The sequence below is a fragment of the Mastomys coucha genome, unplaced genomic scaffold (genome assembly GCF_008632895.1).
Source record: "Mastomys coucha isolate ucsf_1 unplaced genomic scaffold, UCSF_Mcou_1 pScaffold23, whole genome shotgun sequence".
In the NCBI taxonomy this organism is placed as follows: Eukaryota; Metazoa; Chordata; class Mammalia; order Rodentia; family Muridae; genus Mastomys; species Mastomys coucha.
The window spans coordinates 92,127,053-92,140,633 of record NW_022196906.1 but is presented as its reverse complement, the minus strand read 5'-3'; the positions used below and the strand labels follow the sequence as shown (position 1 = coordinate 92,140,633).

At 39.8% G+C, this 13,581-nt stretch overlaps 1 protein-coding gene across 1 annotated transcript in view; it reads right to left on the bottom strand.

Annotated features, from left to right (window-relative positions):
* Copb2 (COPI coat complex subunit beta 2) overlaps positions 1-13,581 on the bottom strand; it is a 23,448-nt gene that overhangs the window by 3,888 nt on the left and 5,979 nt on the right. The window contains exons 3-15 of the mRNA XM_031343543.1: positions 12,386-12,472; positions 12,053-12,179; positions 11,207-11,355; positions 9,224-9,370; positions 8,412-8,511; positions 7,634-7,776; positions 7,185-7,384; positions 5,613-5,723; positions 4,488-4,576; positions 4,294-4,400; positions 3,381-3,524; positions 2,327-2,457; positions 1,840-2,047 (exon numbers count right to left, since the gene is read on the bottom strand). Coding sequence (XP_031199403.1) covers positions 1,840-2,047; positions 2,327-2,457; positions 3,381-3,524; positions 4,294-4,400; positions 4,488-4,576; positions 5,613-5,723; positions 7,185-7,384; positions 7,634-7,776; positions 8,412-8,511; positions 9,224-9,370; positions 11,207-11,355; positions 12,053-12,179; positions 12,386-12,472 — 1,743 coding nt within the window. The remainder of the gene's footprint in view (positions 1-1,839; positions 2,048-2,326; positions 2,458-3,380; positions 3,525-4,293; positions 4,401-4,487; positions 4,577-5,612; positions 5,724-7,184; positions 7,385-7,633; positions 7,777-8,411; positions 8,512-9,223; positions 9,371-11,206; positions 11,356-12,052; positions 12,180-12,385; positions 12,473-13,581) is intronic.

Sequence of the window (13,581 nt, the reverse complement as noted above, 5' to 3'; positions counted from 1 at the left end):
AAAAAAAAAAAAAAAAAAAATCATCTTGTAACAAAGATGCTACAGGAATGAATACGTAAATTTAAAAGACTTCTGGGAGAGCTGGGGTCAGAACTAAAGAACAGATGTACTTTATATAGTTTAGGTCCTAATTAAATACAAAATAAAACTGTATTGCATGGGGAGGGATATACGGCCCAGATAAATTCAGCTGCTGGAAAGCTCAGAAGTGGGCTTTAGGTATCATCTAGTCCAAGACTCATCTTACAGAGGTTAGTGACAGGAATGAGAAGAGAATGGGAAGCCAGAGGTAAGCCCTCCAGCTTCCTCTCATCTGTAGGTCATTTAGCCTGTACTGGTCCAGGCACCGAGGGGCTGTCATCAGTTAGGCTTTATTTCGGTCTTGCATTCAGCCTATCAAGTACCCTTCCCTCCCTTCTTGTGCTCCATTAGGGCATAAAGCCATAGGACAGGCTTTCAAACCAACTACTGTAGTTACAAAGTGAACTTCTGTAAGAGAAAAACATTGATGGGCAAGTTTGCCAACTCTGGGAATGTGGCAGGCAGTGGAAAACTCTGGTGGCTTACTTCTCATTCTCAGCACACTGAAGGAAAATGCTTAGTATAGAGTGGTCAAGACAGAAGCCAGACAACTTTCAGAGTTCAGTCTAACTGTATGTTCATGTTACTGGAAATGTGCCACTCTGCTTCCTTCATCTGTGTAAACACTGGTTCTAAATAATCCAAGTTACTGCTTTTCTTCACGAGCACTGACATAGCAGAAAACCCCAGAGCAAACAGCAGATCTTTGGAACTGGTCAGGTAGGGACAGAGCAAAACAGAGGAAGAGGGTGACATGTTCCTTGCTTTTCTGTATTTCCAGTCTCCACTAAGATGACACTAAAGGTAATTTTTGTGTTTGGGGGGCATAAACTCCTAAGGACATACTACAAAAGGAGAGGAAATATGACTGAATAAATTTTAAAGAGAACTTCTGTTTTAAGATTTTTGTGTATGAATGTTTGGCATACATCTATGTAAGCACACTATGTATGTGCCTGATGCCTACAGAAGCCAGAAAAGGAAACTGAATTCCCCTGGAACTGGAGTTTCGGATAATTGTAAGCTGGTAAGCAGTTCACTGGAACCAAACCTAAGTCCTCTGTAAAAGTTGTATCCTTCCTGTGATGTCCACAGGCAAGAGTCCCTTTTTATAATCTTCACTTCACATGAAATGCCTAAAGCTGAAAAGTGAAGAATCAGTGTACTGCTACATCCTCAGACATGAAAACAGAAAATACTTCCGGAAAATAGGAATGGGTCAGTAAAGAACATATGATTTACATTGTTGAACTACTTTATATGCTATGAATATGTAACTGGAGTTTAAAAAAGTTACACAAGGCAAAGGCACAAAACGTTAAGTTTTATTAAGGGCACTTTACCACATTTTTTTTTTAAAAAAAGAGAATTAAAACAAGATATAATAGGGAAAAAAAGTCCAGCTTAGGGTTTTTTGTTTTTAGAGACATGGTCTTTGTAGCCCTGGCTAGCCTGGAACTCTGGAACTATCTCTGCCTCCCTAGTACTGGAATTAAAGGTGTGCACTGCCACGCCTAGCTAGAAATAAAAATATCAAAAACCTAAGAAGAGCGATAAAATCAGCTCCAACACTGGCAGAGGCAGACGCTCCTAAGCCTAAAGTAAGAGTTCAAGCCAGCTGTGCTGTGTGCTGCCACAGAAACCTGACTTAGTAAGAAGTAAGAGATGACATTCTACAACCTGTATCAACATTCTGTCAAATGCTACTTTTAAAAATAAAGAAAAAGGAAAGGAAAGGAAGCAGGCAAAACTTCTCACCTGTTTTTCCAAAAAGTGTGCAACTCTGGTTCTCTGTTCTTTGGGGATGGTAGGGAGGACCTTATCCGCCATGCTGAAATCCCTCCGCATGACAGCAGTCTGGTATTCCAGGACTGAAACCAACAGGGAGTAGCTAACAATGTTCAATTCCTTATCCCCAAGATAAAGCCTATTGTCTTTTGGAATATAGCCCAGAAGATACATTGTCCTGTAAGAGAAAGAGAAACCAACTTAGAAGCCCAAATATACAGTTACACCACACACACACACACACACACACACACACACTCACACACTCACACACATCTCTTGCTCAAATCCTTATACATTAATGGATGTGATTTGGGTTACCATCAGAAAATCTACTAAAACTAATGTGGGGAAATTACCCCATCACTGTTACAGAAGTCAACATGACATTTGGTTCTAAACTAAAGCACTTTCAAATTTAGGCTGCTTAAGACAAAAGCAAAATGATACTCAGTACCTGTCCAAGTGGGCAATGGTGACTATCTCTCCTCCCACGTAGTAGTTTAATCTGTTCACAGAACTTGTGTAAATGAAGCAGTCACCTACCCACAGCCCAGTTTTCACAATTTCCTGAATTTCACCAAGAACCTATAAAAAAGAAAACACTATTGTAATCTTAGTCAACACCAGAAATCTGAACAACAAGCTAGATATGAGAATGGTAAGGAATGCAAAGTAAAACCCAATTTCGAGAACGTTTCTTCCTATGAATTTTTATCTTTATTTAAAAATAGTTTTTGATGAATATTTACATGTGAAATCTCAGTGTTGAATCATAACATAAACATAAGATAACTAAAAAGTATCAATCTAAACTGCCCAACACAAGAAACTGGAATGTTGAGTATCTCCGAGGCCTTAAGGACATCTAAACAGAGGGTTTGCTTTTCCCATTTCAGAGCTCATCTGAATCATTCTAGCTTAGCGATCTTAGAACCAAACACTGTCACATTTCCTTGGTGAAGGATAGATAGCAAAGTAAGCCTGCACATTTCCTTAAAGTCAGGGCACATATTTATTTTAAAGATACAGTAGTTGTTTGAATAGGTATGGCCCCCATAAACTCATGTGTTGGTCCATGGGGAGTGGCACTATTAGGTATGGCCTTGTTAGAGGAAGTGTGTCACTGGAAGTGGGGCTTTGAGGTAATATACATGTTCACCCTCTGCCCAGTGTGAAATACAGTAGTCTCCCCTGGCTGCCTTTGGAGGCGCTCTCGGCTAGTACCATGTCTGCCTGTAAGGTGCCATGCTTCCCATCATAATGGACAGAATCTCGGAAACTGTAAGCCAGCCCCAACAAATGTTCTTTATAAAGAGTGCCCTTGGTCATGGTGTCTCTTCACAGCAATGAAACCCTAACTAAGACACTTCTATCAAATTCTGTTTTTGCCAAAATTTTACATGTTATCAGAACTTACAGTCACCCTACCCAAACCTAATTTACACAGAAATGTTAAAATCAATTTAGTCTGTTTTAGACCGAAGTCTAAACTGGACTCAGACACTTACCTCAAAGGCATCTTCAATGCCATCTTCAGTAACTCCCTCATGTGTTTCCTGTGCAGCCAAGACTTTTTCTGACAGATATTTAAGAATAAAAAATGACTCCTCGGTGGCAATGCAGACCAGCTCTCCAGAGTCAGACCAGAAGATCTACAACCCAACAGACAGATGATTGACCGCCTTTCTGAGCAGCCACCCCAAACTGTATTCATTTTGTTCACTACAGGATCAGTTTTACAGGTAGTCATTGTGCACTTAGCATTTAGTGCGCTGTAGTTGGACATGCACTTGGGAAGGTGGACAGCACAGCACTGTTGTGGAGCAGTAGTGGAACACCAATGGGAAACCATTCTGTCATTCAGGAGGGGTGGGCTGCTCTCTGTTCTCTAAAAGAGTGTTTCTTACTCCTTATTTCCTTTCTCTACACACATATGTGCACTTATACATAAAGAAAGAAAAAACAGTAATACCATAAGCCGGTACCTTTGGTGGGTCATGGCCCCAGTCTCTCTAAACAGACTCAGGACCATAATGGGGTGAGATGCTTTCTAATGGCAACATCCTAACAGTGAAAGTTGTCAAGCCAACCAGCAGCTCTAAGTTTGCTACCATTATCATATGAAGTATGAAAAGGTTTTTCCACATCAATTATTCCCCAACTTCTGTCTTCAATGTGTTTAGTTTATTAAAGACATTTAAAATGAGTTTTGGAATTTATACTTGTATTCGATACTTCTACAAATAGTCAATGACTACTGTCTGATTCTAATGCATAAATGATATCCTGAGCACTTAGGTAAATAGCATGGTGTTCAGCACAATGGGACCAGTATAGCAGTGTGCAAAGAGCCATTCTTGACATGAGGGACTCAGACATTTCAAAGATAAACCTCCCAAAAGTAACCACAGAGAAACTCACGTGCTTGGGCTGAATTTCAATTCTGCGGATGAGTTCAGTATTCTCCCAGTCATAGAAGGCTAAGCCATTTACAGACCTGACTCCCAGCAAGAAGCCCCCATAGATACCTTAAGAAGGACACAGGAAGAGTCCACTTGAATGTTTTGAGAGATTACAAAGATTCTCAAAATGTATCATAAATAAACAGCACTTACTTTCAGCTCCAAAATCGGGTTTAAATGATTTTTTTTCCTTAAAGTTCTTAAATATCTTTACAACACTGTTGCTTTCTCTTATTGCATACCTGAGGGACAGGGGAAACAGCATAGTAAACACTAAGACATAATTCCAATAAATGTTAGAAATATCTTCAAATATTCTGATAAAATATTAATTATTGAAAAATAAACCTCCATTTGAAAATTCACTTACTTTTGCCCCAAGATATAATGAAAATGTTGAATTAGACAAATAATGAATGGGTTTCATGCTATATGTTATGCAAATTATGAAAGCTCAGAAACCATTGTAGAGACGAGAAATGGCACTGATATCCAAAAGGTGAATGCTTAAATGCTTAAATCCATTCAATGGGATACTACTCTGCACACAAAACAACTCCTTATTGATACAGGTAAAAACACAGATGATCTCAAAAGCCAGATCCAAGAATGCATGCCTGTAATGCTCCATTCATATAAAACTATCAACAAGTCTAAAGAAAGTCTGGCTTATACAGTAACAAATAGATCAGTATTTGCCTGGGCCTGGGGAGTGAGTTGATTGGAGTATGGATAATCTGACTCGTGTTGGTGGCTATGAACTGTAAACATGTAAAGAATTAATGTGACTTCTGCTTTTAATGAAAGCATTTTATGAATATTCTGAATGCAGACTGAAATAGGTTAAGAATGAGCAGTAGGGGACAGGCAGAAACTGAGTTTTTAAAAAGATGCATTAAAATTCTTATCAAAGTGACCTGGCATAAGCAGCACCTCCCAACTAGTTTATAAAGGGCAACAGCTCCTTGGAGGCCATGTCTGGGAGGGCTTCCTTAAGGCCTACTTGATGCAAAGTCTACTTTGCCTTAAACACAAGCATCAAGTCATGTCACAGTTCTATCAAGGATATTGGTCTTGAATCCCCAGTTGAATGGATTTAGTACACCCGCCTGAGTGACACAGCATGGCAATTCAGACAGGGCAAGGGTAGTTTATACTCTCCAAATGCTTCAATGAAACAGCTGTGGTGGAACTGTCTTTTACCATGAAAAAGCATTAACCACATTGGCATCAACACCCTATTTGCAATCAGGACAAACTGAGCAACAGGCATCTTACTCTGAAGAATCGTGGGCCCATGCAAACTCCTGGGCAGACCCAAAGCTCTTGTTCCTCAATGCCATTGCTGTGTAGATTATATACTCCCCATCACCACATACCACAACAAACCTAGAAAGGATGGAAGTCAGGAACAATGACATAAATGTCAGGAAACAGTAATTCATATTTACAATAAAATAATTCACTAAAAAATGCCATGTTAGTCAATTATTATAATTTAAAATGTTAGAGATATACACTTCTTTGAATACGCTATGAATAAATATTCTAAGAAACAAAACCAAAAGCAATTATCAGTATGGGGTTACTGATAAAAAATTATTGCCGTGGCCTTCTCTCCTCAGTCTCAGAGCCTGGGGATGAAGAGCAAGCACAGCTGGAGATGCAGGAATGCTTGCTGAGCACCAACATGCTTACATCATGCTTACAGCATCACACCACAGAAGGCACTGCCTTGCAGCACGTTTACCTGTGCACCAATGCTCATCATTTAGTGAACAAAAACTGTACTCAACTGTTAGTTATTAAAATGAACAGGATCATTAACATTTAAATAATGAATATAAAAATAGAATGCTATATAGCCAAACCTTTTTCCCCGTAGACAAAATACCTCTCTTCAGATTCTGTTTAGAACATGATAATATCTGCTATTGGAGGACAAACCTTACAGAAAAGATTTCTGAAGGTATTAAATATACAAATACACAAATATACACAAATACACACACACACACACGCATGCACACACACACATGCAATGTCTTAAACTTTAATAAGATACTTAAGAATGATTACAGACATCAATGATTGAATCTTAATACCATATTTTGTCATTTAAAACAGTGACTATAACTAACACATGCAGATATACCCTGTAAAATGAATTTTAAATCTCTACAGCAGTGGTTCTTAACCTGTAGGTCACAATCCCTTTAGGGGATTGAACGACCCGTTCACAGGAGGTGCATATAAGATATTCTGTATATCAGATATTTATATTATGATTCATAAGTCACAAAATCATAGTTGTGAAATAGCAATGAAATAATTTTATGGTTGGGCGTCAGTACAACATGAGGAACTATATTGAAGTGTCAAAGCGTTCAGGAAGGTTAAGAACCACTGCTCTAGAGGTTTGAGCATCAACTTACTGTTTAGAGAAGTAAAAACTTCTCTCACATGATTATTATTATTTTATAAACCTTCAGGGAAAACCAAACTGACTATTCAAATTATAAATAAGAAATAGAAAAGTCCAATCCCAAACATTTTCAGAAGACACACTGGAGTTAGTCCTCCATAAGAGCAGTACATAGCACCTCCTCTTAGGACAGCACCAGGTTCTAGACCCCCAAGAACACAAACCCAGGTTATCTTAAGAACAAGGAAACAATACTGCGGAACTGCGCCACCTCGCATGCCAACTCCACCAACTGAGCTGGCAGCTGGCAACTGCGGACTATGAGCCAGGGTACAGCTCCAGGAGGCAGACTGGGGACATGCTGTGCATATGCAAAGTTGCTCCATCATACACAAGCTCAGAAAGGGATGTCACTGACAGCCTACCTCCCATTAGGATTGTGCTGAATGGTCTGCGGGTATATTTCACAACTGCCCATATCCTTCACTGCCAGTGGCAATCTTTCTCCATCTTTAATTTCAGTGTCACCCATTGCTTTAAGGTTGGCCTGCTGAACTTCTGAATGCTTGGCCCAGATTATCTTTCCATTGGCATCCATGGACATGGCAGGTTCCTCCCGACCAAGCTGGAACAATGACAAATAGCCCTTACTGACTAAAAGGAAAACAAAAAACCAGAGAACAGACAAATTTTCCCGAGTCGTCTTTCCTCTTTTCCTTCTTTCCTTCCTTCCTCCCTCTCTCCCTCCCTTCCTTCCTTCCTTACACATTAAATTGTCATTGCTTAATCTCTTCTAACAACAGAAGTGTAGTTTAATAAAACTGGTGACTTGGAATGGCTTTGCCTATCTCCATCCATTTAAAAAAGTAGTTACCTTAACAATGATGCTCCCTTCATCATAGCCCAGAGCGACATTGTTGGACCCTCTCAGACTGGCCACACACCACACCCTCTCCATTCCGTAATTCAGTGTGCTCTCAAGCCGGTAGGTGCTAGAATGCCAGATTCGCACTGTTCCTAAAAAGCAACAATGTGAACATTCCCTTTGGATATGAACATCCAAAATAAACTATTAGGTGAATGAGTTACTGGAAGTCTTTCTATTTTAATACAAGTATTTTCTAGCAATTTATGACATTTAGATCCCTAATTCTTAAGCTGATTTTATAAAGCAACATAAGCATGAAATAACAAAAAACTTGCAAGTAGAAAACTAGAAGTAGGCAATTAATCCTAACTGTAAAATCCCAACAGGGTTTGCTGGGTAGTAGTACAGGTTTACTGTGTGTGACTCCATCTTCCCTCCGGCTATAACCCTGAGTCAAGGAGCATGTTCTTATCTCTTAGCCTACCCACACCATACATTTGCAAAGTGACAAAGCTGATTTTGAACACAGGTCTGTCAAACTCCAATGCACAGGCTTTTTCAAGTTCCTCTCTAGAATATCTGATCTCCTTTTCTTTAAATGACAGAGTCAAAGACACTAGAATGGTGATGATGATAAAGCCATTTATTCTTCTGTACTGTAAGTCTGGATTCCTAATCATGATATGGAAGCTGTTAGAAACCTCCCACTGCAAGGCAGGGCCACCACTTGGTTTAAGTACCTAGTGAGTCATGTCAAGCGCATACATAACAGACTCTCACTTACCATCTTCTGACCCTGTGATGATGATGGGCAGCTCAGGGTGGAAGCTTGCACATGACACATTCTGGGCATGCCCCTCCAGGGTCTGCACACAAGTTTTATTCTGAAATCGAGACAAAGAAAGCCACTATGTTCCACTGTTGGGAAACTTATGTTAGAAGCAAAGGGGCAGGGGTGTAAGAAAACCTTAGAGACACAAAGCATGGCAATGTGGGTAATAACTAGGTTTATGACTGTCCCATGTGGTGAAATATATATCATGGTTACATCACAACATTCACTGTTGGGCCTGTTTCACTCAGATACAGAAGTCTGGTAACAAGGACACTCAGAGATGTATGGTTTAATATGACTGTAAAAACTCTTTTAAACAAACAATAGCATGCTGGCATTTTACTTTTAAAATCTGGTTTTTTTTGTTTGTTTCTTTTTGGTTTTTGGTTTTTTCAAGACAGGTTTTCTCTGTGTAGCCCTGGCTGTCCTGGAACTCGCTCTGTAGGCCAGGCTGGCCTCGAACTCAGAAATCCGCCTGCCTCTGCCTCCCAAGTGCTGGGATTAAAGGTGTGCACCACCACTGCCTGTCTCAAAAATACCAAAAAAAAAAAAAAAAAAAAAAAAAAAAAAAAAAAAAATCTTAAAATGCATTTGCGTTCTTTTTTAAAAAGAGGAAAATTCTAGGACCACAATTTAGGTGCAAATACTGGGGCCTTAACCTATGACTCTATGAACTCCTATATTAAGAGTTCGATCTGAGCCTTGAGGAAGCAGTAAAAACCAAGTTTAGCATGCAGCAAGGAAGGTTATAGAAACTGTACCTGATAGTCCCATATTTTAACGAGCCGGTCATCTGCACCCGAAATGAGGTATGGCTTGTCACCACCACTGTAGTAATCAATGCAATTCACGCCTTTTTCATGTCCCTCCAGAGTGAAGTTTGGTGATGAAGAGCCCAGCTGCCACACCTTCAGAGAACAGCAGCATTCGCCAGTCAGCACTTTCAGAAGCAGATCCACCCACTTTTAACACAAGACACCAAACACCACAGCCCAAGACACAGTGTGCTCAAGGCTATTTGCTGCTAGTCTCATGTAAATTTTCAGGAAGCAGAATCACTGCTCTCTGAAGATGCCTATTCCTAGGCTTCGCCACAGAGATTATATATAGTTCAGTTGGTGACCTGGTTATATTTTTCTCAACTTGGCACATACTTATCTGGGAAGAGGAGATTCAATTGAGAAAATGCTTCCATCAGACTGGCCTGTAGGCAACCCTTTGGAGGCATGATGGTGTCACCTCTGGGCAGGTGAACCTGGATGGTATAAGAAAGCAGGCTGAGCAACTCATGAAGAACAAGCCAATAAATGGCGTTCTTCCATAGCTCTGCTTTCATTTTGCCTCCAGGTTCCTGCTTTGAGTTCCTACCCCAAATTCCTTAGAAGCTGTAAGATGAAATAAACCCTTTCTTTGCCAAATTGCTTTTGGTCAGTGTTTTATCACAGCAACAGAAAGCAAAGAAAACTGATATAGAGATGAAGCACAGGAATCAACAAATTTAAACTTTGAAAAACCTCTACTTTACAGTAAGTACTGATATGATGGGAGATTTAGTGATTAGTGACATGTATTAAAATGAAAGAAAACTTGCCAGGGAGAGAGGTACAAGTCTGTGCTCCCAATATCTGGGAAGTTGAGAAAATTGAGAATGTGAGGCCAGCATAGGATACACAGTGAATTCTAGGCCACTTTAGCAATACACTGTAGACCCTTACTCAATAAACATATAAACTTAATTTAGTGAAGAAATTAAAACTGATCTCGGTTTCCCATCTGTGTCAAAAGCAAGGGCAATTCAACAAAAGGTATTAAAGTCAGGTTAAAAACCTGAAGATCTTTAAACACAAAATAGCTTATATGAGTTAAATTAGTATTCTATATTATACACATGTAAGCAAATGTGTAAAGCAAAATGTGATTTGAAATTTAAGTCAATGTACTGAGAGGTAGGATGAAGAAAATGTGACTATACTCTACTCAGTATCTAATACAGCCAAAGCACTATGCTGCTCTCCCAGAACATCTTGGAGCTGTGCAAAGGGAGACACAGCTCCTACCCCAAATAGCCAGTATATCATAGGGATAAATGATTTCAAATTACATGAATTATGACTCAATGTGAAGACTGTTTATAGAAACAAAAGCTAAAGAGAATGACATACACTGTCTAAAGCCATTAAGCACTAGACTGGAGTTTCTCAGAATGACTATCTGTGCTAACCCTTTGAGAGCTATGTAGATGTTCAGAGAAAAATAAGTCCAAATCAGGGAATGAAAAGACCTGCAGTCAGAAGGAAGAGCTGATGAAGGCAATGCTCTGTGAACACTCATGGCATTTCTGGAGGACAGTGAGTAGGTCAAAGTTATACTGGTGTCTGTAACATCAGCCAGGCTAGCCCTAACCATCCGGTATTTCACTCTTAGACATCTGTAGTTTATTCTCAAAGAGAAAAATAACAAAACAAACTCTGAAGAAAGGCAGTCTACAGAAAGGAAAACAGAGACAGAAAGGGGGGATAGCAGCATAAAGAACTTACATGTAAAACAAACCAATGAAGAGGAGACAAGAATGGCTAAAGGCCACAAACGGCCACACACAACGTGACCCAGAAATCATGGCAATGCTTCTTATTGCAGATCCTAGAGTGGAAACCAATGTTATACCATGTTGCTTCTGCCTGCCACAGGAACACAGGAGTAGCTTTCTGGCTAGCCACAGTAAAGCACCAACAGTGGACACCTACCTTGATGGTCCTGTCGAGAGACGCACTGGCAAACTGATTGTTATCTTTGGGGTTTATCACAATCTGCATGACGTAATGCGTGTGTCCTTCAAACACTTGTGAACAAGACCATTTTTTATCCCAGTCCCAGAGCTTAATCAGCATGTCATCTATACCAAAAGAAAGCCAAGTCAGTCGGGGTTTGTTTCCATTTCTGTAGTAAGCAGGCTTGGTGTCCTTTAAGGCAACAAATGTAGCACAGTGCGCACATCCCATCATCTACACCACTGGATCAATACTGGGAAAGACTTCCAAGGCCTCATTTGCCCTCAGAGCATTCCTAACTACAGAACAGTGGGGGCAAAGTGCATATGGATAGCTACTAAAGACATACAAAAAAAAAAAATTTAATTTAAACTGCTTTTACAAAAGTTCTCACTTGTTAAATTTAGAAATATTTCAAAGACTACTACCAACTCAAGGATACCAAGGTAATTGCTCTCCCACAGGTGACTGCTTTACACTAATACCAGTGAGCTAGCTAGCTAGCTAGTCTGAATTTGCAGATAAACCAGGGGCCTAGGTCAATCCGCCAACAGTTTGCTCATCAGCATGCTAATGAGGTTTCTGCTCTCCAGATATTGATGCATCTAGACCTTCAAATTTTCTGGCAGGAATAGGTGCAATTACAATATAATCCTATTAAAATACACAGGTGGCCAGCATCAACAGCAAAGTAATGGATTCAAATAGTTTAAAAGATGCTTGGAATAAGAGTTCCACTTGTAACAGCAGCTAAAGTTCAACATGTCTCATGAAAAGCAAGTCATCACTCAGTGAACACGACTGAAGCAGATTGTCTCTTACCACTGCTCGTGAGAATGAATGGCTGGGTGGGATGAACAGCAATACAGCGAATGTAATCCGAGTGTGCTTCAAACATGTGCACCCTCTCCAGGGTGTTATAATTGAACACTCTGATCTGCATATCATCCTAGGAGTGGAGATTTTAAAACATCACTATTATGAGATATATTATTGTATAAACAACTAAACTGTATTATAGGCTCAAGGCATAACCTCCACCTTTCCGAACACTATATTTAATTAACTAAATGAACCAAGCATTACGACTCTGCAACTGGTATCTATAACCACTGACCAATCGGAAAGTAGGGTCTGATACTCAGAGATACTTACTGCTCCTGTCACCACCCAGTTCTTCCTTGCAACAAACTTTGCAGCTCGAACAGGAAGATCACATACTTCAAACGTCTTCACCAGTGTCTTGAAATATTAACAAGAATAAACACATTAAGTTATGAGGAAGTAACTGAAGAGTCTTATTCTGCTGTGATTAAAACATCAAACTGTAATTTTTTTTTTTTTTTTTTTCCGAGGCAGGGTTTCTCTGTATAGCCCTGGCTGTCCTGGAATTCACTCTGTAGACCAGCTGGCCTCAAACTCAGAAATCCGCCTGCCTCTACCTCCCAAGCGCTGAGATTAAAGGCATGAGCCACCACCGCCCAGCTATTTTTAGTTAAAAATGTTAAACAAGTGAATGACAGCTTAGCATTAAAGTGGGAGAAAAAAGGACCAATCAACTTTTCTTTAGCAGATTTGAAAATCAGAAACTTAAAAGAGAAAGCAGATGCTCATTAGATGGACAACACTCTAGACCCTCTGTCCTGGCCTACCTCTTTTCCAGCACGGCCTTCCACTCCTGTCTGGAAACCTACCCAGGGAACCTGTGCTCCCTTCTTGCACCACTGGCAAACGCTAAGCAGGCTCCATGCTCCCTCTTCCCACTGTGCTCTCCAAGGCAGGACTCACCAGCACTGTACTGCCCACACCTACTATAAAAACAGTTTGTGATTCAGCTGCTGTGCACTTCACTCCACTATCTGTTGAATGAATTATCTCTTAGCTTAGTTTCCTTTTTAAAAAATTTGAGCCCATAAACCAGGCATAATGGCTGACATATGCCTTTAATTCCAGCACCTAGAGGCAGACAGATCGCTGTGAGTTCAAGGCCAGTCTGCACTACATAGTGAGTTTTATGATAGCTAGGGCTATACAGTAAGACCCTGTCTCCAAAAAAAAAAAAAAAAAAAAAAAAAAACCATAGAAATAACTCAAACAGTATTTTTTTTATACATCTTAGCAACACATTTCCAGAAAAAATGCTGAGAGTTTGTGTTTGGTTGTTGTAGTAAGCATAAAAACTAAGAGGTTTAGATGTTCCTTCGATGTTTAAAGTGGATCATCTACAGGAATTAAAAGTGGGAATTCAGGAGACCTAGGAAAACCAGAGATGAATACATTTCTTTGCTGTCCCATTTTAAATGTCTGTTCTTTAAAATTCTGAAACTTAAGCTATCATTTCTTTTTTTTTT